The sequence below is a fragment of the Pterocles gutturalis genome, unplaced genomic scaffold (genome assembly GCF_000699245.1).
Source record: "Pterocles gutturalis isolate BGI_N339 unplaced genomic scaffold, ASM69924v1 scaffold5624, whole genome shotgun sequence".
Lineage (NCBI taxonomy): Eukaryota > Metazoa > Chordata > Aves > Pterocliformes > Pteroclidae > Pterocles > Pterocles gutturalis.
The window spans coordinates 70,962-95,909 of record NW_010135516.1 but is presented as its reverse complement, the minus strand read 5'-3'; the positions used below and the strand labels follow the sequence as shown (position 1 = coordinate 95,909).

Here is a 24,948-nt window from a genome sequence, read left to right as displayed (position 1 = left end):
AGCATTTCATATCATCATCTAGGGAACTGGAACATGTGCAGTACTTCATGGAAAGCAGCAGAATAACACATGATGAGATAGCGTAATGTCTTCACAAACCAGCTTACAAATTCAAGAGTGAGCCAAAAGGAATGGCATTTGTTTGAATAACCACTCACGCTAATGTAACTCCAGTAAGACAGTATCTCCCGTGACCTACACAGGTGCTTATGCAAGCTCAGACCGGGCTCCCAAACCAGCCCAAGTCCTAGATTAATTCAGCATGTCTAAATATTTTTAATCTTTAATTCAAGATCCATACAGCTTTTATAAAAACACCGATAAGCTAAATATGTATCTCAGTAAATACCAGGATAACAAAGTAAAGGAGAGAAATCTCATTATTTCAGAGTAGCGTGCATCATAGCCAAAGTAAGACTTGGAGTTTTTTATTTATTTTTCTAAAATGATTTAATTTTTTTGCTTTGGTTGACACAATTTCACAGGTCAACCAGAAACAAACTACCGTTCATTTATTTTTAGGATTAATTATGAAAACCTTTAAATAACTTTCAGATTTCTCCTTCTGAGTGCTATGATTTCTCCACTGCTCCACAATGCTCTGAGCTAGGAATATTTTTATTAAACTAGTACAGAAAATTATTTTGATTTGGAAATATAACAGCCCTCACTGTCCAGTAACCTCATTTAGCCTTGAATGAAGGAGCATGGGGAGGGTGAGGGTTTGTAAACTCAATTTACAGACCTTTTCTCCTTGCTTCCCTTTTGGAAATCCCATGAATTCCAGTATTCCAGTGGATGGTGGTGGACCTGGAGGGCCAGGCAGCCCTACATCGCCCTGTTAGCAAAAGAAGAAGCTATTAACATAGGTAAAACACGTTTGATTTCCTGGGAAATCAGAAAAAGCCACTCTAACTATATCCAACGTAAATAATATCTGCATCCCTGAATGCTGGCACTGGAGTTTGGTCATGGAAGTCAAAAGATCAGACTAAAAAATAAGATGAGCAAAATGCTTTAAATCTGTTTCAGAAGAGTTGTGGATATAAAACACGTCAAGAAATAAACAAAAAGGCTCAGCTTTTGACGGAATCAATAGGAAAACATTCCAGAAAAGCTTTGTAGGCAAATATGAAAGAAAAGAAGATAAGAAACAATTAGAAATGTAGAATGCTGAGAACTAATTTTAACAGCAGCAGAATCAAGTCCCAAATTGAGAACTTGGAGAAGCCCCATTATGCCAGTGTAAATTCTCACACAGACTACAGGACACCCATTTAGGATAGTGAGACTATAAATTACACATCAGTTGACCCAAAGAATATTATAGAAGCCAAAAAGAATGAAGTCAGTAGAATAATTCAATACAAGAGGTGAGGGTCTGAAGAAACTGAAAGACAGATCCAAAAGATGTCTAAGGACCTTGTGTCTTGATAGCCATGAGAACACTTCACTGAATAGAGATTTTCCCCTTCCATCCAGAAAAAGGTCCCATATTTTTTGGGGTTTTTTTTGGGTATCAACTGATAAGGAACCAGCAAGACTGTTTAGTATTTGGATTGTCGATCAGTCCAAGAGAAGAAAAGAAAAAGGAAAGCTAGAATCTAGCCACTTTCTCGAGGATCAATCTACGATGGAACGCTAGAGTATTATTTCATCTTTTTTCTATAACAGAACAAGTTTCACCTACCTTTTCTCCTTTCTCTCCTTGAAAGCCTAATCCCATGTTACCCTAGGAGAGAAAAAAACCAATGATAAATGAATAATAAAACAACAGCAACAACAGCATCACTACAATTTAGGCCCACAGCACTGTTAAAAAAGCCAACAATCAGGTGTAGAAAGAAGACAGGAAATGTAGGTACTTACTTTTGGACCTGGTGGCCCAGGGGGACCCATTGGACCCTAAATGTAAAAAGATCAGTATTTTATTTCTTTTGACTTAATTAGGGTGGACACAATTGGAGCTATGCTGGGACCTGCAGTGGTACATGAACTTTCATCTCTTGCCCCCAAAGCAAAAGGAACTGATACAGATGATCTTCAAGTCTTTGCAACTACACTAGAGAGCGCAGCCCTTTGGTACTGTGGTTAAGAGCAAACTTCAATTTAAAGCAGCAAACATGTAGTTCATTTTTACCTCTACCCAATGGAAACTCTCTTCTAGTATCTTGAAAAAGCAACTCCTTAGCATATTCCATGATGACAAGGGCTCCAAACATGCAGAGCTCAGCATCTTCTCTAGTCCGGGGATGAGGAAGTGCTCAGAATAGCACAATGTAGTGTTCGTAGAAAGCACTCCAGGGCTTTGCTGGAGCCCTCATTCATGACTGCTGCTCTGAACGCTGCTCCAGAGAGGAAACTTCCCTCTTGTGATTAGATTAAACTGCTTAAGTTCAAGTATTCTTGAAGTCAGCTGTGCTCAGGCCTTTTAGACGCACACACACTTTTGCTTGTCGTCATGACACCAATACAGACAAGGAGGGAAAACTGCCAATGTTTTCAACTGTTCTGTCAACAAGTGCAACAGTTGGGGTCTCTTACCTGCAAACCTGGCAATCCTATAGGGCCTGCAGAACCTATAGGGCCTGGAAAACCTTTTGGTCCCTATAAGAACAACATAGGACAAAAAGAGTGTGTAGCACTTACCCCATCAAACCCCAATGCAAGACAAAATGAGTCTCAGGAGAGATTAAGTAATATCCCCTAATTAAGTATGCCAATATAAATACTATAACAATCCATTTCTTATTATTAGATGTATTTTGAAAAATCAAACTTACAGAGTTCAATAGTAAAAGGAAGTTTGATTTGAAAAAGGAAAAAATGGAACAGACAATAGCAAAAATCTGACTTCCTCTACCTTAATCGATGCACTGCACTAAAATGCTGGAATTGCTCACGCTACTGGTACCACATATGTAAATACATAGCCCACTAATGTGAAAAGTGTCCTTGAGAACTAATTCAAGAAAAATTATATACTTAATATTCTTTAATAATCATTATTTCCCAAATTAAATAACTTACAGAAATTCCATCCAATCCAGGAAGACCATTTTCTCCCTAAAAATTACAAATGCATGAGTAAAAAGCACGCTATGTTATTGCAACAAACTATAAGGAACTTCAAGATTCGTATAAATAGAAATGCTTGCTGTTAGTTAATATTAGATCAAGTGTAAATGAGAAAATATTTTGAGACCTGTGCTTCCATCTTTAAATTAGGTGACGGAGAAATTCCCAAACTATGGAGAAATTACAACCAGCTTGTTTATGGGTAACAAAAGAAACTCAAGTGGCATGAAAATAAATTTGCATTAATTATAAAAACACTGGAAAATACACTATAAAAACTTAAATTACAAACCCACTATAAAATATATAAAAGCATATCATTATTACATCAAATCATCTGTACTTCCCATAAATACTGAAGTAAATATATAAAGACATATATAGCTTTTACCAATTTATGAGTGTATATAACTTGTGTAGAATTTTAGAAAAGTTCTTAATTTTGACCAACAAAGTCAGTGTGAGGGGCTTTACATAACAGAATCAATTTCTTAATATTTTCAATATTTAACAACGCAGGAGGCTGTTAAATATAGCTAAATTCAGTACCACAAGAGGCACTGAATCCTTTGCAGATTTATTCCAAACCCAGTACTGGCAAAAATCCGGCGAGTGTTTGTTTCAAGGCAACAAAGCACCAAATCTTTTCAAAGAGCATATTCAAGAACTTATTCACTGTTCTGAACAATTAACTGAAATTGTCTATCCATAGTTTGCATTTTCTGTACAGGAAACAAAATTACAGACATGATACAGACATTTCAGGGCAAGGTCCTTATTAAACAGAGAGTAAAATACTGACTTCACAGCAGCAAAGGATGGAATACTGTGAGCGGGAGACGATATTCATGTATTTAAACCCAGAATTTGACTGATTATTTACTAGCACCTCCCAGTACAAAAAAAACACTGGGAGGCAGCTTGGATCTCACAGCAAAAATCTTAAAAGCGCCCTTGCAAGTTTCCTGAGCTGTTGTTACAACAGATCTGGCACAGGCAAAAATGTCAGTTACAGGCAAGTTCTGAGTGTAGATGAGGATTCCCACCTTTGCTACATCTGCATCTAGAAACACATACGCTACCTCAAATAAGTCAGGATAAGCTTCCAAGAAATTCCTCACATCCATGGTTTGACACCACAAACAAATGGTGCTAGCTTGCTAGAACAAGATCTCTGCAAAGACCAAGCAGTTCCAAGTTCTGAGAGTATTCTGAGCTGTCACTAATGAAGTTACAGGGCCTTTTTCACAGCCCTGCATTCAGACATATCCAGGATACCCACGTCTAACATCATGAGCATCATTTTCTCCTGTGTGATGACAAGTCTTACCTTCATTCCTTTAAGACCACCTTGAGCAAAAACAGGCTCTCCTTTAAGGCCTTTTGGGCCAGGAAGACCCTGATTAAACAAACAAACAAAAAAAGTAAAAAATAAATTTCCAGAAAAAATAACTGTTTAGTTTTGAAAGAATTTATATTCAGCATAATGAACAAGGCAAACTCCTGGCTCCAGTAAACTGCAAAAGTACCACTGCAGCTTTGTCAAAGCAGCTGTGGCATTATGAGAACATAAAACTTCCCGGGGCTTTAGAAAAACAAGGTTCTTCAAACATTTTCTCTGGTATTTTCCTGTTTATATTAGATTTCCCTTTTATTTTAGGCTGTTGACAACTTCTAAGATTCTGTTTGAATGTCTGACATGGTGTAACCCTCAATGCCATCCAGAGGGACCTTGACAGGCTGGAGAGGTGGGCCTGGGCAAACTTCCTGAAGTTCAACAAGGCCAAGTGCAAGGTCCTGCACCTGAGTCAGGGCAATCCCAAACATGGATTCATCCTGGGCAATACGGGGACTGAGAGCAGCCCTGCAGAGAAGGACTTGGGGTACTGGTGGATGGAAAACTGAACATGAGCCACTAATGTGTGCTCACAGCCCAGAAAGCCAAAAATATCGTGGGCTGCATTAAAAGAAGCATTAAACGCAGGTCGAGGGAGGTGACTGCCCCTCTTCTGCTCTGGTGAGATCCCACTTGGGGTATTGCATCCTGCCCTGAGGCCCCCAACATAAGAAAGATGTGGACCTGCTCAAGCAGGTTCAGAGGAGGTCATGAAGAAGGTCAGAGGCTGGAGCACCTCCCATATGAGGACAGGCTGAGAGAGTTGGGGTTGTTCAGCCTGGAGAAGAGAAGGCTCCAGGGAGACCTTAGAGCACCTTCCAGTGCTGAAAGGGGGCTACAGGAGAGATGGGGGGGCTCTGGATCAGGGAGTGGAGGGATAGGACGAGGGATATTGGTTTTAAGCTGAAAGAAGGTAGATTTAGATTAAATATTAAGAAGAAATTTTTTACCACGAGGAACCTGTAACACTGGCCCAGGTTGCCCAGAGAAGCTGTGGATGCCCCATCCCTGGAGGGGTTCAAGGCCAGGCTGGATGGGGATTTGGGCACCCTGGGCTGGTGGGAGGTGTCCCTGCCCAAGGCAGGAGGTGGAACTGGATGATCTTTAAGGTCCCTTCCAACCCAAACCATTCTGTGATTCTATATCTTGTTTAACATTGTAAATAACCAAATTTAGTTTGGGATCAATGTGAGAAAAAACTTGTAGACTTGCATGAATCTTCAAAAAAATCTGCCATTATAATTCTAGATTTACTCAATTTATTTTAATCTTAATCATCCCATCCAATTCATCTGAGGTGATTTCATTTAATTGCCAATTTAATTTGAGAGGAGTTGGCCGATCCAAGCAGCTTTCCTTGCCAAAAATGTAATCCTACAAGCATTACAAAACAGACATTTGAGCAGCAGGTATGAGTAAATCAGTTACTTTAGAAAGCAGTGCTTTAATTTGATCTTATTGCTTCAGTATTTTTCAACATTATATGAATTTCAACTCTGGATGACATGTAAACACGTCTTAGCACAGCTTAGGCATGCTGAAACAAATGGCATTATTCACATCCACCAGCTGTATTTTCTTCCTCTTCTTCATGTATACATGCAAAGGAGTTCCATTACATGTATGATTAGTCACACAACCAGTGTTTGTAAGATCAGGCTTCAAATGTGAACAAATATTTGTCAAATATTTTAAGATCAAGTCAAATATTTTTTGCTTACACTTCAAAAATAATCATTTACTTTTAGACTATAATTCCTAAAAGCATCTAAGAGTGGAGTCTTATAATTAATCCCATCACTTAAAACAGACTGTAGAACGTGACCCAGCTACCTTCACTTCCTCTACAGCCAATGCAGAAAAATGGGTATCTCTGCAGATAATTCAGAGGGGGAGAAGTGCTCTCGCAAGTACCACTCTCTGTGAGAGAGGAGTCCAGACGAATAGATCAGACACCTAACTTTAAGGTGTCCAGTGCACACCAGACAAAACTCCAACCTGGTAGAAAATTGTTTTCAAAAGCAAAACACGTAGCCTGGAAAGTAAATCCTGTTGAGACTCAGTGAGACTGAAGCTTTTGGCTTACGACCTGAAGGAAGGCATCCAATATTTGATGCATAGACTTGAACATGTGCTAACATCCTTTCCTGAATCAGCAACTGCTAATTTGAAATGTGCCAGGTGGAAGATGTTTGACACTTCATGGCTCTTAAACACTATCACGGTTTCTCTTGAGCCAGCTTGAGTATTGTCAGTGACAATGGTACAACTTGGTATGGGAGCACAGTGAATTCACAGAATCTTCATTTTATCCTCAGAGTGGAATTTCAACAAGAAAATGATACTGAGCTCTAACAATGCTAATAAACTTAGGGTTATTAGGATTCTTCCTAAGTACTTGGGAGTTACTTTTCTAACAATGGCATGAAAAGCAAATCCTGTCTTAGTGACCACAAAACACCATATTCGAGTTGGGACGTACAGGCAGCCCAGGTAGGCCAGGAAACCCATCTGATCCAGAAACACCAGGACTCCCAATGGTACCATTGCAGCCGTCGAGGCCAGGCAGACCTCTAGGTCCAGATTGTCCAGGGTGACCCTGTGTAAAGGGGGAAAAAGAGAGAAAGATTGACAGGATGCATTATTTTATTAGTAATACTGTCCCCAGAAAACTGATATCTTCCAAATGGCAACACAAAACAAAAGAAATGCACAACTCCCACTCAAGTTCAGTGTATGGCAGACTGCAACAGAACTAGCTTCTTGGGCCAGCATTGCTCATCCTCCCCAAAGCTTAAATCCTAGAACACTGGCTGCATTTGTTCAATTATCTTTTTCTCTGAGGGATAATTTTCTGAAGTACATAACTCACGCATGAGTAGGTCCCGAAAGGGCAATACTCATCCCACAACAGTCTGAAATATATGGCATATAACACAGCACAAAACAGCAGGCAAGCGTGCACCTGACACCAGGAATGGAAGTTACTCATGTGAAAACAAGGGCAGAGGCAGCAGGCTCAACAATACCTAGCATTTATAATTCCAATCTGCTTAAAGTTTCAGTGACTTCTCTTCCTCTCCACTGTGGATTCTTTCCTTTAATAGTTCAACAGATGTTACAGCTCCAGCATCAGGCCAATCAAGCAAAACAGCTCTTCTTGTTATATTAAACTTAAAGCCTTAGGCAAAGCAACAGGGAGAAAGACCTACTTAAAATAACAGTGTTTAAAAGAAAGCATTTGTAATGGCCAGTTATTAATCAAGCAGTGTAGAATACAATTGTACCTAATTCTGATTTTGCACCTCTTCTGCCCTGGTATAGCTCTATTAAATTGACCGGAGTTTACTCAGCGTGATACTGGCACAAAGAAGATCAAAGTTTGAGACTTTAGTTACTTTTTCTTCAGTGTCATGTGGGGATGTGTAGGCGAAACACAGAAAGGCACAACTGTCACTGGCACTATGCAGGTATCAAGCCATACTCTATCCTCCTTTACACAGAAATTAGCTCTGTGGCTCTCAAAGACAGTGTTTTGTGGCAGGACGAAAAATTAAACTTATGGAGATAGTATCAGTAGCTGACAGTTCTCTCCCTTCCCTCTGTACACCCTGATCTTGACTCATCCCAAAAGTACTTCTGTTTGATCCCAAAGATTCCTTCTTAAGATATGGCATTAAACAAGTTATGACTCACGCTAGGAAAGTAAAAAAAATAAACATGGATAAAATGGAGATAAAGCAGAACATTAACAATCCTTCATGCCTGACACTTAAAACACATCTGTGTTGCTAAAAGTCTTCCCAGTCCAAGCCAATAGCATATGCTCGGACCAAACTCAATGAGAACTTTGCAGTAATGTAAAGCCTTTTATCTATGGATCTTAAAATGCCTTGCAGAAATGTGGGAATGCTATAATCTTCATTTTACGGATGAGAAGCTGGGGGCACACAGTAGGAAAGTGACTTTCCCAAGGATGCAGAGCAACTTAGGCCATAATTACGTAAATACTCAAGCTGATCAGCTGCTGCCTGGAGGGCCATCGCACGCTCCTGCTTACTCACATCTGCCTCTTCCCTGTGCTGGCATAAGCACAGGCAAAATAGGTGAGCTGGAGCAGGAAATCAACAGAGCAGAGAAGTAACTGTTCTGTTTCTTAATAGGGTTAATTTTCAGCCATATTAATTCCTTGGTCCAGCTCATTTGGCAACCGCATTGCAATTTGTGCCAATAAAATGGAGAGAAGGGGAGACCAGCTCTGCTCTCTGTCAGTCAACAAGGTGCAAACTGAATGAACGTGAAGTGTGTCTCTGCTACAGGATCAAGGCAGTTCACCCAGACAAGTATAAATTAGAGATTAAACAAGTCCTGAGGACATGGAATGAAGTTATCCCAAAGCATTAGCATTAGGCACCACTGTATACATAGTATCAGTTGCCCTGATGATTAAAGTCTGTTTGCCAAAACACCCACATGTGGTGAGCAAGCAAGGACTTGCCAGGCCCTGGTAAAGCGACAGGAGAAGGCTGAAGCACCAATTTATTGCCATTTATGTTTGTCTCTTAGAAATTATTTCATTTGGTTCCCCAAGCTGTAACAAATCAGTAGCAACCCACCCTCCTCCACCCATGTGGGATGTCATAGCCGTGAGCAGCAAGTCTCTGATGGGACAGGCTGTGACTGCAGAGGGAGGACAGAGTGGTCAATGCCTAGCACGTCTTTCACTTTGCTTACAGCACCAACAAAACTAGGAGCTATGTGTGACAAGTGCACATGTATCTGGTTACAACATACGGTGACCAGCTGCAGGGCTTAGTGAAGCCGAACAGGCAACATCTGCCCCTCAGAGCCAGACAACAGCCAAGCTGTCAAGCCTTTAGTGCTGGCCAAGAGCCAGCCCATGGCACGCAGCTGACTGGTGGCCTCGTGGCTTGGGAAACACTTGGGTGAGACCTCCTGACTCTTGGCCCAACACAGTCTGTCAGTGACCCAGAGGATTTGGGTATCTTCTTAATACGGGAGAAAGGCTCACAAAGAGAGGATACAGAGAGTGCTGACCACAGTGATTTCTTACGTGTATTAAATACATCTGTGGCCCTGGCACTTAATCCCATGGCATCCGTGTCTGTGGTTCTGAGCCAAAGCATGACACAGACTGACCCACATGCATACACATGCTGTCTCTTGTTTTAGGAAAAAATCCACAGGCTTTCTACCTTTCTAGCTAACCTGCTATCAGAGTTCACAACGCTTTAGGAACCTTACCTGACACTAAGCACCTACAGCTGGCTTCCCTGAGAGTCATGAAGTTCTGGCTTAAATGAACCTTTTCTCCAGAGATTTAAAATACTGATTTAAAGAGCTATTTTGACCTGAAAACCAGTGGTTAACAGTTTTGCTGCCCTCACCTCCTCTAACTCCTGTTTTGGCAGATGTGCCAACTCAGCACAAGCACCTCAATTGAGTAAGGCAGATGACTTTTACAGGCTTTACTTATACATGGCAGGGTGACGTTTACAGACCGGAGTTAAAACACAGGCCAGAGAGATCACTTGTGCTCTCTGTTCTCACAAAAAGGAGACATTCCCTGGGAGACAGATAAGGAAACTTGAACTGTTCATCTAGGCTCTTGCTTTATCTGACTCTTGCTTGTACACTAACACTGTGATCCCAAGGGGCCTCTTTTCTAAATCGAACAGCACAAAGGCGATCCCAATAGGAGAGCTCAACAAATATTTAAAAACAGGGAAACAAATGCAGTTAAAGGTGAACACAAAACTAACTGAATAAGCAGTTTCACAGATTGCTACAGCAAAGTGGCCTTTTTACAGCCATCACCAAGTGCTTGCATTTCCTCTAAGAGGGTCACAAAATAGAGAACTTTGCCCCTCCATGTAGCTCTAGCATTCATGGTACAAAAAAGGGCTCACTTCCCATAAAAATATTTCCTTCTAGAACTCCTTGGACAGTTCACAAAAAGCTATATACATCTCCTGGCTCCAGCTCCAGTCTCTGCCAGAGGTGTCCTTGAATCTTGTCCCCTGGGAAAAAATAAACTTCCCGAGTATGTCTAAGGATTTGAGGGCTTCTCCTGCAGTGTGATATGGAAAGGCTAGCAAACAAACACATGGAGCTGCTGTATTTACTAGGTTAAAGGGATTAGTCAGGCCAGCTGCAACAACATGACTTACTTGCCACCAGCATTCCCCAAGGGAACTCTGTGGAGCACCACTTCCCTTAAGGTCAACAGTGGGATTCCCCTCTGAATCACAGCCTTGCAGTCCTTTGGCCCTGATTAAAAGATACCTGCCCACGCTAACATACCTGCACACTACAAAGAATCTCTCTTCCTATTTAGATATTAATTCTTATGCAGAGATAGAAATACATTTTTACTTCTCCCTTACATGTATCAGCACAGACATGCTCTCTCTCCTTTGCTCTGCATTTCACACATCCATATCGTGTACATATGTACATTTCACAACAAAGTTAAGCTACTCCCTATCCTGCAATGCAACTGCCAAAAGTATAAATATTTCCTCAAGCAGTACTGGTTGCTATTTTCACCCTAGAATGGAAGCACTGATCTCAATGGCTAGAATGTAAACAATATCAATTAGTTTCCCTTTCCCCTTTTTCTGTCCTGCAGTTGTGACACAGAAGAGCTGCAGGGGTGAGCACTTTGCTGTTCATGAACTGCAAAATCTGCCTCTTTCCCATTCGCCCACCTGCAGAATACTGTAAAGCAGACAGAGTAGATCTGCATATGCTGGAGGCTTTGAATCCTCTCATCTCTCTCCCCTGCTCGCTCCTTGGAATGCCTGTTGCTGCCAACTACCTGGCAATGCCTCTTGCTGTATCGCTGCCTCCCCTCATTGTCGGGAATCCCCTTTCTCCAGAGCCTCATCTGAAAAAATACCCTGAGAACAGCATGTTCCCACAGTGTGTTCAATTAAATTAAATATTATGGGAACAGTTTGTTCTCTTCAGAGCTAGAGAGTTGTCTGGTGGGAAAATTAAAAAATAGCAGCAAGGGAGTAGAGCAGGAGAGAAAACAGGCAAGGATGAGCAGAGGGAGAGAGAAGGACAAGGGCCAGGAAGGAACTGGAATCAAACAAGCTCATTTACAGGGCCAACTGTGCATTTTCAGCCAATCTATCAAAACAATTCAGTTTTTGATAGAAAGTAAGAAAACACAGCTCAGCTGTTGGAGCTCTTGGTGACCTGAGGAAGCAGGGAAGATGCAAAAGAGCATGAGTACAGTCTGAAGGCACAAGGATAGAGAAGACGGAAAAATGTCAGCAAGAAAAGAAAAAGAATTCTAATACCAGAAGGAGAAAGCAAGATGAGCTAAACAGTGTAGAGAGAGCAAGGAAGTTTGGAGGCAACTTCTAACCCTGGCCCAGCTAAAACTCCCCTCAGGTAAAGTGTCTGCAAGATATCTTTGCAAAAATCACTGGGAAAAACCAAAGCAAAAGAAAGATGGACAAAATACTCTAAAAATATAAATTTTTTTTGTGTGTGGTAAAGGAAACAACTGTCACTAGAATGTTAAAGTTCTAAAGAATGAAAGCAGCAAACAAAAAAATTCCTGATGGTCAGGGAAAGTGGTTGCCTACCCCAAGCCATCTGGAAAATCCAGCATTTTCCCTGTCTTAGGTTTCTGAAAAGCTCTGATCTAAACCAGAACTAGCACCTAGTGGAGAAGCAAGGATTCCCTGGAGGGCCTCAGCTCTCATCACTGTTTTCATTCACATGATAGAAAAAGAAGATTGAGGGAGGCCTGATCACAGTTATCACATACAAGAAGGCTATTACCAAGTAAAAGGGAACAATCTGCTCTCTATGTCCATGATGAGTAAGATGAGAACTAAGAGTTTTAAACTGCAGAAAGAAAGACCAAAACTAGGCATTAGCAAAGAAGTTAGAGACTCCATCATTACAAAGTTTTAAGAATTGGTGAGGAAACACATACTAAAAATGTCCTGAAGCAGAGCTGATTGTGCCTGTTTGACTGTCTGAAGTCAAAAAAATAAAAGCTTATCAATGATGCAGTGGATCTCCATGCAACAGGCTCACTTCCCGATATGTATCAACTTCCTATCATCCCACAACGGGATCCAAATCTCTTAAAAAACAGCATGGGACCAAGAGGTAGTCTAACAAGCACTGCCATATCCCTCCAGAGAGAAGCAAGCACTTGCAAGATACACTACGCACATGCTAGGACAGTCTCACTGTGTTTACATGCTATTGGTTCTGACTAACATCCTGGTGATTTACATTTACATATGCAAACTTACTGGGATCCCGTTGATGCCTTGAAATCCTGGAACTCCCATTGGGCCCTGAAGAAAAAGAGTATACATTATACTTCACTTCATTAATCTGTATGTTTCAGTTACCTGCACGACACTTTTCACTCCAACATTTTCAGTCTTGGACTTCAGCTTTCAAAACCAAAAGAAGCAAACTATCTCATGCAGATTCTCTCTGACCACAGGGGTCAGCGAAGATAGGAACTGAGCATCTGAGCTTAACTGGATGCCAAATGAGTGTTTCAGGAATGTATTAATCAGGCAATTAAAAGGAAAAATATAATCTCCTACTGCACATCTGGTGAAAACAAGATGCCAGGAAAATAAACAACCCAGTATAAGCTTAACTCCCAAGTGTCACACTTGCTTGCAAGAGTTTCAACAGGACTTACGGGTTTTTCTGTCTATACTTGGACAGCACCACCCAGAGACTTGCAGACCATCATACTAACTTAGACCACCCCTGGCTGAGAACCACTTCATTGGTTCTACTGCTCTGCTCTGGACAGTAGCAAAATAGACTGAGTAAGCAGAATATTCAGCCTAACCTGCTCTTGCTTTGGAAAGGTAAAGTATATAGTTTCCACGAGGAATAAAGAGATAGAATTTTATTGCATGTTGGTATTGCGTATGTATCCATTTCAATGTACAGAAACAACGGTTCTAGAGTAAGTAAGGGATTTTTTCAATGCAAGGAAATGGGTTCCAGTTGTTAAAGACCAGTTCCTATCCTGGGTTTCTGCATCTTCCAAAATCCAGGCTCAGTGATTTCAGTGTTATCTACTGGAATTATGAAAATGCCATCACTCATGGTGGGAGCATACACATCGCTCTGGCCTACGTGGTGGGAGGCAACGAGTCCTCTGCATGCAACCCAAAACTCATGATGTGAACACATGCCTGGTGCACAACGTAAACTTTCCTTAAGGTGAACTATCCACATGTATCTGCTCCTTATTACTGGAAGTATTTATTCATACTTCCACTCATTCTTTTGTCTAGCTCCAAACTCGTCTTTGATACTTCCTTCCTAAGGAGAGACAGCAGGACAGATCCTAGGGGCATTAAGACATTTCTACATTTGCTGTTCTGCCCATTCTTGCGCACTGCATTCATCAACACCCACACCTTATGGGTTATTCCATTTAATACAACATAGTTTATAATATTCTTTCTGTTACAAAAACTTCCCACCTGCAAAACTGAATTGTAGGTTTAATTTAATATCCATTCCCTTTGCTTTTTAGACACCAGCTCAGGACCTTCTACACAGCAACCAGCTCCACGTCTCTCTGAACGTAGTGTGAATAACACCCATCTAACCCTGCAGGTGTGAAGTGAAAGACTGCTTGCAACAGCAATACTCCTTTGGCTACGGTTCATCTACCAGAATAGCTACAATGTTCAGCAGCTTTAGGAATGGTATTCTCATTCAAAAATAAAAGCAGGGGATTCTTTAAAGATATGACTGAAATGCTGTTGTGTTCTTACCCTTCAGCAGATAGTCCAAGATTATCTTTATTCATTCAAAATACACACAAGGCCACACAGCTATTGCAGGGAATAAAAAGTCACTGCTGTACCCACCTTTTCGCCTTTCTGTCCAGCTGGTCCATGGGGGCCCACTGCTCCTTTCTCACCTTTTGCTCCCGGCAAACCTTCTGGGCCAGTAAGTCCAGGTGCACCTATTGGTCCTTGAAGCCCAATTGGTCCTGGTCGACCCTAATTAAAACAGATAATAAATCAATGCACCGTGTTCCCAAACTCATTTGCAATTACTCTACCTAACTCAGTCTTTAATACAATTTGATACCTCTCAGGGTAGTTAGTACATCCTAAAGTTCTCCCTGTACACTCTCAGATAAAAAGTTTCTAAAGGTTATTTCAGGTAAGTCATGAGATATAGTAAGATATCTCCCCTTTTTCCTGGAAGATTTATTACTACACATATTGCTGTAAGAAGGAACAGGGGAAGACAACAGTGTTCTGAGATCAAACCGGCTGCTTCTTCTTGGGTTTGCACCTCTATTTCCAAGCTGTAAAGTGCAAAAAGATTTTGCTTATGCTTTAGATTAAGCACAACAAAAAGACAACAAGTGTAAGAAGTGCCTGGGTCACATGCAGTCAGAAAGCACACTTCAGAGTATTTGAGACTAGTACAACGGTTGGCTTAAAACTGGGACTGATTCCCCTGTGCTCTCCTGTTACCTTACAGTCAGGGTGTGGATTTTGATTTCTCGAGCGCAAAAAGAGGGGTGCAATGACCGAGCACTGCCCGAAGATGGCAGCCTTTTCTACCACTGCAGAGATTCATGTGTGACTGGCATCACCACATGGATGTGCAGAGTAGTCTGGTACTTGTTTCAGAAACAGGACAATGTTTTTTAAAAATGGCTGTAGGTGCTCTGATTTTTTTCTTAGCCTTAGAAGCTGCCTCTTGGCTGCTGAACACTTAACATAGATTGTTGTGTTAAGATTTTTGTACTTTTCGTTTGGTTCATTTTGAGAAAATCTGAAAGAGATCAACAGAGTCTAAGGTGCCAAAGTATCAGTAGAAAATAGCAGTTCAGGGTCATACTTTCTACTGTCAGTGGATAACATGAAGAATCCATGCAAAGGATCAAGCCTTACATTAAAAGATACAGAATGGAGGAGAAAGTTAAAAAAAAAAAATAAATCCTTCTCCTTTCAATTCTCTACACTCTTCTCCATGGTAGTGTGTTTCCCTTCTATTTCCCTAACTCCTTAAAACAGCAGAAGGAATGCAGCCCCCTGCTGCAAGTGTTTTAGTAATCTCAGCTGGAGACATACAAAGTCTTGACTCCCTGTCTTGGCAGGTAGAAGACTTTACAGTTAATTTAAAAATTCATTTTTACATGTTAATAATAAAGTGAAACAAACTGTAATTGATTTTTTAAATTCTTTTTCCAGGATCACTTTTTGCACCTGTTTAGGCTAAAACATTTCATCCCATATTCCATGTTTCCTCACTACTGGAGCAGTTTTAAAGTGCAGCAATTCCCCCATGTCACCCTTTGTGTTGTGATTGTTTCATCCCGGCCTTTTAACTGAGGTCAAGTGCATGTTTTGTATTTCATACCTTTTCTGTCTAGACACTGTCCATACTGTGCACTTCCAGAGGCACAGACTCCCATCTGAAAAGGCTTTTCTGTTGATTATTTTTAGCTTTCTTCACTCTGGGCTAATTATCAATGGAATCCTTTATATCGGGAACCATAGGATCATACCATTAATCCCCAAAACTTCAGTGGTCCTTGGCAACCGTACACAACAAGGAACAAGTTCGCAAATCACGTGCTTTGCTCTCACTTTCAGTCCCAGCTTTAACTTTTTAATTTCCCATAGATACAAGCTATTCAGTCTTTCAAGCAACATCTCACTTACAAGACATGAGTTGGGGACTGTTCAGCTCAAGGAAGCACAGCAGTGGAGAGACAAACCCTAAAACCAGGCATGTTCCTGTTCCAGCCAGCCACCACCCACAACAGCAACAGCTTCCAAGAGCCCAATGAGGTTTCTAGAGAAAAGGCACTGTGAATTCCTCACTAGTTTGAACAGCTAACACTTCTGTATTCAATTAGTGTGATTGCCTGGTTAATGACAGCGTTTCACAATGACTGGAACTGATAGGAATTACCATTTCAGGTGGGAATTAAAATTTTAGGCGGCTTTTGTTTTGCCCTGCCGCAGGTCACTTTGAGAAAAACATCCAGATGAGACAGTAAAGACCAGTAACTACACGTTCTGCCCGTGTTTGGTTCTGCAGCTCTCTGACCAAAGATTTAAACACATTCTCTGTGATTTCAGGGCCCATAGGTAAAAAGCTCTCTTCTGCCTTAGTGCCCTATAAGAAAGATTTTAACAGCACTTGAATATTTTTTCCAGTGCCTTAGAGTGTCACTAAACCATAAAGACACAGTAAAGTGCTTCTAATCTCTCTGATAACGTGATTATGCCATGATAATCAGGCTCTCAAGAATTCCTACTGTTTCTTTTGAAGTCTATGCGGATGGAAATCATGTTTTCTGTGCCGAAACAAAGGACTTGCCTCCACTGCTAAAAAAGCAGCATTTTTCGTCACTCAGTAGCACTCCCATGAACTGTTCCAAGATAAAAGCATTATAAAGAGCAGGCACTATGGTGTGCAGGAGCAATTCCAGGATAAAAGCACAATGAAGACTCAGGTTTTACCACAAGGTAAACTTACAGGGTTCAACATCAGGTGGAACTACTGTTTGACCTCAGTAAGTTTACCTTGTGGTAAAAAGTTAAGTGCCTAGTCTTTACTGTGCTTTGGCATCAGGATTGCTCTTACTTTTCCAAAGGATAAAAAGAATAAAACATCTCTTAGCCGTGAGGACAAGCTTAAACATTAAATGTGGATTACGTCAAACAGAAACTACAGTAAATCAACAGAGCTCCCTATTCTTCATCTTTATTGTTCATTTATTGTAGCCCCGCAGTCTGTAGAAAAGCCATTAGTAATTAAAGCAAATGGTATCATTTTGGTTTCCTGGCTGCATGACAATCATTTTTAAAAAGAGGAAAATTATAGAATGGTAGGAACACCAAGCAAGGACAAAGTCTATAAAATTACTGTGACCTGTGAATGTTTTCTCAAATGCCCACTAGAATTTCATGTATTTGAAAACCATGACCTGCATTCTCAAACATATTTGTGCACCAGGCTTTTACTACGCAAGCAACACTAACTGAGATGCCTGTCTTTCTGGAATGAATACGATGCTGGTAAAATAAAATACGGCGTTATTTCTTGATATACTGTGGTGTCTCCACAGATGATTTCAGAATTTTGCCCAGTTTGTGCCACAAGTTCAACATGAATCACATGCACCTCTGTTACACACTTAGCCATCACAAACCATTAAAAATACAGATGTCTCAGAGGTCCAGGTTTCCATTCTCAATGTGTGGTAACCAAGAGGAAAAAACAGCTGGGATGGGAACCTCCCATTGCTCCTGAATCACCGCACTGCAGAAGGTGGTAAAGCAAAACCGCCTGAAATGTAATTTGATGGCAGTGTCTTTCAAAATGAAAAGGTTCTGCAACATGTTCCCTCTTCCCTTCACCCTTTAAATTCATCTGCATCCCAGGGTGCCCTGAGGAAAGGCCAGTATGGTGCGTAACGGTGCGGCCTCTCTAAGGAATTCACTGCTCACAATCACTTACATCCCAGTTTCTCTATTGTCCCTATCCCTTTTGCCAACTCTAATACCCCACATAAATTTTCGCCCACTGAAGCAGAGCTGCTACACATAGCATTGCAAATTCCAAACATTCTTTTTTTTCCCCATTGCCTCTGTGAGCTTGGAGAATAAAGTGTAAATCTATTTGATTTGTCACTGTGCAAAGTAACACATATGGCAGTGGTACGGAACCAGTGGACATGCCCCTTGTTTCAGGGACAAAAAAATCATACAAGTGCTTCCTTACCTGGGGGACAGCTTTACTAGCCTCACTCACTATCATGTGCTATATCAGTGACTCATCACCAAAAAAGGATACTGGAACTCACAAAGTGAGATAAGTTTAGCAGGACACGTAACTAAGCAGAACACTACGATCAAGTAGGGCAGAACTGACCCCTGCTTCAGTCAGTAAATTTGCAGACTGCCATATTTCAAGCAGCAAAGCATTATCAATATTTTTCTAAGCAAAATTAAGATCCAGTGTAAGAAAAGAGCAACTGAATTTAAAGATGTTCATGTTTTCTCAAACTCACACATAGTATCATTAAGGTTGGAAAAGACCTCAAGGATCATCAAGTCCAACTGTCAACAACATAGCTCCTTCTCTATGAGAATTCCATGACCACATTTTAAAAAAGGGTCTTACGCTCTCTCTTTCTTCATCTACTATATCCCCCATAAACAATGTTTTATCAACACAAAAAATGCTATTGACGAAGATTCACTCCACAAGCAAATGCTCTGTAGTCTGAAGCATCTTATACTCAGCATTAAGGCAAACCAAAGAGCCAAGCATTAAATCCTTATGGCCTTAAAAACTTATGTTCTCATATATGGCATACACCAGGCAGAATCTACCCTGAAACTGCCAAGCAAGATCTATGTACCTGATGCCCACGCTGCACAGGATAGCTTGTGCAAGGGACTGATCCTTCGAGATGCTCTTGCACACGGGCAAACGGCATTACCCACTTAAATCACGGCCATTCTCTCTGATCAGGGATGCGACGTTACAAAAGGCAACGCGTGACTCAGCTGAACTCAGACTAATAGCGTCCATAGGTGACTTATCTGCAAGGCAGCAGCATCCATTAGTGAACAGCATGACCTTGGGCTAACCACTTCTACTTTCTGCCTCCACCTCCTCCCTTCTCTTGGGTCTGCCCTGCCTTTGCTGCGAGATTCCTGTGGCAGTGGTTATCTCTTGCTAGATAGACAGTGCCAATGCACAAGAGAGTCCTGGTCTCAACTGGGGCCCCACAGTTCTACTGTAATAATAATAATTACTGATGAAAAACCCTTCACTATTTTCCAAAATTACAGGTCAGGTATTCAGTGCCCTGCTGACATTCCAGAGAAAGTAATTATATTCCCTACTGAAAAAAAGCTTTGTACTTTTAAAGATAATTATTCTTCAGTTTTTCTTCTAAAAACTTAAAGAAGCCATTTTCAACAAGAGTTTATCTATTTCTATCACATAATTTACGGTTCCTCTACACAGCTTTTTACCCACACAGCGTGAGACGAAGACATAAAACTGTATATACACACAGAAATAACAGTCTGGAAAAAACATACTGTGCAGAAATCCTATTTCATTCAGCATGTTCCAAAAAATCTCATAGATTTTTTTTCTTTGCTGTTCTCTGTTTTTTTAAGGAAATATATCAGGGCAATAGTTTTTCAGAATTTTAGAGAAGAGACTAATTATTCCTGTACTATGTGAAGTTCTTTAATACCACAATTCATTTTAGAAGTTTTCTGTTTATGCAAAGCAGAGCTTGGCATGCTCACACTGCAGACTGTCAAGGCTGCTCTGGTCATCTCAGGAGCAATCTTTTAATGTAGTAATGAGCAACTGCAGGCTGTTCCTCATAATAATTTCCAATTTTAGTTCATGTGATAAACTCAATTTTCAAAAAATGCTTCTGCTATTCCATTAAGCCTAACCATGACTGCAAGCAGAAAATCTAGGTGATTGAAAAAACCTGTGTGTGTACATACACATATATATATATATGGGTTTAGACCCTATTTTTAAACTGCTTTAAAAAAATAACTGAAATTTGATTCCGTAAACCATTTGCTTCCTGAATCCTGTACTTCGGTCACATAAATAAATAAAGTTGCAATGGAAGGTTTACCACATTACAGATATAGGACTGCACACGAACCCTGGACATTTTTTTAAAAAAAATCTTTATTTTTAAATAGGATATTTAAAACTCCGAAAAGTTTGCTCTTTAGAATGCTCCATTTCCAGTTAAAAACTTTCATGGAACATCCTGATCCAATCTATTCCACATATTTGCTATTTCTATTTATAGAACACGAAGACACCACATACTGTTGTCTTCTTCCCCACCACTGACAATGCCAGGAGTGACTCAGTTTCAAATTTAGGTAATTATTCCATTTCCTACTTTATAACTTTTAAAGAAACTACTTTTAAAAAAAGATGTAAGAAAGTCAAAAAGGATGACTTTAACTCAGATTGCTGTTTTTGCTTTGATGTACTGAAATGTCCAAGTTAGATAAGAAAGAGCACGTGGAAAGGCTCCAGGCCACAGAGAACACCGATAACGCGATAGCCTTCCTGCACTGCACTCCAGAGAGAAGGGGATCCACGTGTGACACTGAGCGTCATGCAGAATGACAGGCACTACAGAAATATAAAGATATTATTCATGGGGATTTTTTTAAAATAAAGAACAAGCAGCAGGGTTTAGGAAGCATAATGACTTATGTTGTATTTCAACTAAATGAATAACAGTTGTATGGAAATTATGAGTTAAAGCTAATTTTTAAGAAGCTATACTATATATTTAAATGACATTTACTTGCTGTTTACATGATCATCACTCAGAATTGTGTCTTTATTGCAACAGAAACTGCATGAAACAGTTATCGTGGTTTGCAGAGACTAGGCACTGATGAATTGCATCCCAGAGTCTCACCGCAGCAGAGGTGAGCACGCCTGAATCCCCACTGTTTGTTTAAGCTCATGAGGCTCAGGTGATACACAGTCACCTGAGAGGAACTTTTCACTACTTGCCCCAGCAAAAGGGTTTTTTCCTAGCTTGACTGCTATCTTTAGGGCCTTTTTGTGTTTTAAACCAGAAGGGCAATGCTAGGTTTGTACACAAATGGAGAGCAATTCACGTAGACAGCATAGAAGACTGGCAAGCGGCGGTACCCCTCTGAAATCACACACGAGTCTAAGACTGACTTAGAGGCAACTTGGGAAATGGGGCATGAAGGAGGAGGTAACAGTGGGCAGGAACCACTCCCACACCTCATGGAGCTCTGGCATTACACTACACTCATCAACATTCCAAAAAATAGGGCTTATATTGAAAGGATGGATTACACCATTATGAAATCTTAGCAAAAATGTTTCAGCAAGTGAGGTCTAACTGACTTCAATTTACTTATGAACTGAGCATTTTTTTATTTAACAAAAGAGCATAGTACAGCCAAAGGTTTGAATGGTTTATGAGATTTTATGGTCTTTTGCAACCTCCGTTCATCTTCTCTCCCTCAAGTCTTTGGTGCCTAATCTCTAAAAAATGTTTTAGAAAGCCTTTACAGTTCCCTGACCTGTTCACGTAGGACAGCAGCTGTCATAACATTTTCCTGCCCTGAACTGAGGGAAGGGCACTTCTGAATATCGTGTACATCTCTTGACAGCTGCACAAGTCCTGAGCTGCATTTTAATACAAAAGAATTAGTTATTTCAGAAGAAAACACAGGGTTTCCCTAGGACTTCTTTCCATTTTTCCTGATGGCCGTACAGGAAAGTAGACAAGGTAACACATGCAAAGCATTTTTTTCCCCAAAAATGCACACAAGTCATCTCTGCTGAGAACATGGCAGTAGAAAATGACCAAACGACAGCTCCTCAGCAGTCAGTCCCCAAAACAGGAGACAGGTCGAATGAAAAGCAAAGGTCATAGCCCCTGACTCTACCGGCTTTGGTTGCAGGGCTTTTCTCTAAGCAGACTGATCTGCAGATGCCACTGGTTCTATTACCAACTATTTTTTCCCCCCTTACAGGCCAGTAAAGACTGTTACGGATACAGAACAGCAGGCATCTACACTGCTATTGCTCTAGCAAAGGATCAGCTAACTGGTTATAATTAGTTTTCATGTTTATTGAAAACTGTGTGAATTAAAAGAATAATTAAAATGGCTTCATTCTTGAGCAGCCCACAGTGATACGCTACACACAAGTGTGACCTGCAAAGGAATTACTGCCAGCTTCGCTTCGCTTCCCTCTTCTTCAGCCTCACTGTCCTTCTGGCAGTACTTTTATTGTCCTCACAAATACTTTGCAGTCTGCTCTTACATTTTGTGTTTAAAGCTGTCTCTTACTCAATAACTTCTTCATTTCAGTCAGACAATCAAATGGGCTCACTTGGTTTTTCTCACCTTCTAATTGTTTCTATCTGTTGCTTTTCACATGACAAACAATATGGATGAACTTCAGACACACGCTGAGGTTTATTAACTGAGCTTATACAATTTCCAACACCTGGCTACAGGCCTTGTAGTATGTATTGCGTGTATATATATGTATATACAATATATGTGTGTGTGTGTATATATATATCTATAGTCTCTCCAAAAAATTTACGAAGATCAAGGACACTATTTTTTACACGTTATTTAAAGGGGTTTAATCTAACTCATTATTGAGGAAGACACCATGCTAATTATAGATGTCAGACAAGTCCCTTGGGGAAAACTGATACTGAACCATAGTGACTTCATGGACAGTCACCTCAGGAGTGCTGCCCATGAAACCACAGCTTCTGACTCGCCTTAAGCTACACCCTACAACACACAGGGATCGGCTACGGCCTCATGAGGAAAGAACACCACACAGTGTGTTATTTTCCCTTCCACTCATCCCTAGCACCCTACAGAACAAACCAAAAAAGCCTGAAGTGTTTCTGAAGAAGTGTTTAAGTGAACAGCTACATGAACTTTCTGCTACCTCCCCCTCTGGCTGGCATTTCCAAGCTGCCTTCTACAAGGACTCAAGTGACAGAAGATTCATTGTTGCAAAAAAATGTTGTCAGTAGGAAATTAGCTGTATTAAGTAGTGCACTGAACAAGTGAAATCTTGCCAGTGTCAGGCCTGTTAAGACTATTAAAGGGACATTGTATCTAGAAAGGCAGCGAGGGTTCAGCCACATGCTGAAGCCGAACAGACTCCAAAACTCCTCAGGGTCTGCTGCCGCCAGATCTGTTAATTTGCTTTGGGCTTCTCTCCAGTTCTTTCTTTTAGAACAAACCCAATTTTTAAATTTCTAATTCGCCTTGCAAAGGAAATCAAAGGAAAAGTGAGTGTTTCCTCAGAGACAGACTAGGCAAGGAGGAGGTCCAGCAGGAAGGGACTGCCCATACCATCATTTTCCCAGTACAACTATTCCTCAGCAGACAGGATGGTTTGGACTTCCCTGTCGCACTGAGGAGCAGAGCCACTGATTTTTGTGCATCCCACAAAGGCACTGGCTCTGAGAGTCCAGGCTGTGCATTGAGAAAGCAGCAGCTCAACTCCCTGAGAAGCAAACAAGCAGGAGGAACTGCACATCTCAGTGGGCAACTCACTCTTTCACACTCAGAATTCTCTGTCCATCAGACTCTGCGGCACCCACTGAGGGATTCTGAAAACGGAAGACCGTGCCAGGAAGGAAGGAAACAGGGAAATGGCAATAAAAAGGTCAAAAGTACCTCTCCACTGGCTCACTATATCTAATACTACATCATAACCATGTTTGACTACTTTTCTTATTCTGCCTGGGAACTGGAAATCAAGCGCCTTCAAGACAAGTCCTGCTCCCCCAATAACACAGAGATAAGGGGATAACGGAGGGATAAGGAATAGACCCAAAAGTGTGAAACAAAGAGACGGAAAAGGAGTTACGGAAGCCCCTCGTGCTCTGGGAATGATACAGAGAGCTTTCCATTTCCCTCGTGCTGTGGGAACAGAAAGTGTCCTCTTGCATCAGAACTTCCGCAAACATGACATTCTACCAGTAAAGAAAGGAACAAGCACGAAGAAACCAGTAACGAAAATAAAACAAAACAAAAACCCTGAAACCCCTGAGATTTCCATTCATGGAAACAGTTACAGAGCTCTAGTGATCGCTTACTTTTCTAAAGGGTCTCGTGCTAGAGACAAGAAAATAGTTCATGAACCTTTTAGAGAACCTTCACTCACTGGAGCTCATTATTGCAGTTTCATCTACAGATAAACTATTCACAGCTTCAGTTTCTATCAGCAGCTAACCTAAGTTCCCAATGTATTTAAATCCTGACATCCTGGGGAACTAATTTCTGCAAGATGCATCTAAGACCAGCAATTTAGGAGTATTTTTACAGGAACGGCCACACAAAGGAGAAGAACACAGAGATGTACAAGAACAGTTGCAAAAATGTCAGTTAGAGACTTCTAGCAAAGATTTAATGCCTCATGCACTTCTGGAGAGAAACCACCCACTGATCAAGAAGAGCCAGGAAGAAGTTAAAGGGGACCAGTCTTTAGGACAATTATTTCATGCTCACCAGCTGGGTTCCCTGCTAAGCACTGCAGTGGATAGGCAAGATCCTGCCCTAGTTTTTTCTGGGCTAGTAATAGCAATGTTCCCTATCTTTTGGGCAATTTTAGACCAAATCTGGAGTGTGCAACCTGGGCTAGACTCTTCCATTCCCAGATTGCTGAAATGCCAAATCAAACCAATTTTAAAATTATATTATAGGGCTGGAGGGGTTCGGTCATTCAATGACAATTCACTTGATAAATTACGTTTACTTTGCACAGATTCAAAAACCTCCAAAATGTTTTCTGCAGGACAAAGACTTTCAATCTGAATGGGATATCTGGATAGCTCAGAAACACTCAGTTCGTCACAG

The 24,948-nt window shown here is 40.9% G+C and overlaps 1 protein-coding gene across 1 annotated transcript in view; it reads right to left on the bottom strand.

Annotated features, from left to right (window-relative positions):
- The window catches only part of LOC104467936 (collagen alpha-6(IV) chain-like), a gene marked incomplete at its 5' end in the record, with an annotated part of 82,296 nt that overhangs the window by 31,947 nt on the left and 25,401 nt on the right, over positions 1–24,948 (bottom strand). The window contains 9 exon segments of the mRNA XM_010081909.1: positions 746–838; positions 1,691–1,732; positions 1,870–1,905; positions 2,545–2,607; positions 3,031–3,066; positions 4,409–4,477; positions 6,957–7,073; positions 12,781–12,825; positions 14,383–14,517. Coding sequence (XP_010080211.1) covers positions 746–838; positions 1,691–1,732; positions 1,870–1,905; positions 2,545–2,607; positions 3,031–3,066; positions 4,409–4,477; positions 6,957–7,073; positions 12,781–12,825; positions 14,383–14,517 — 636 coding nt within the window.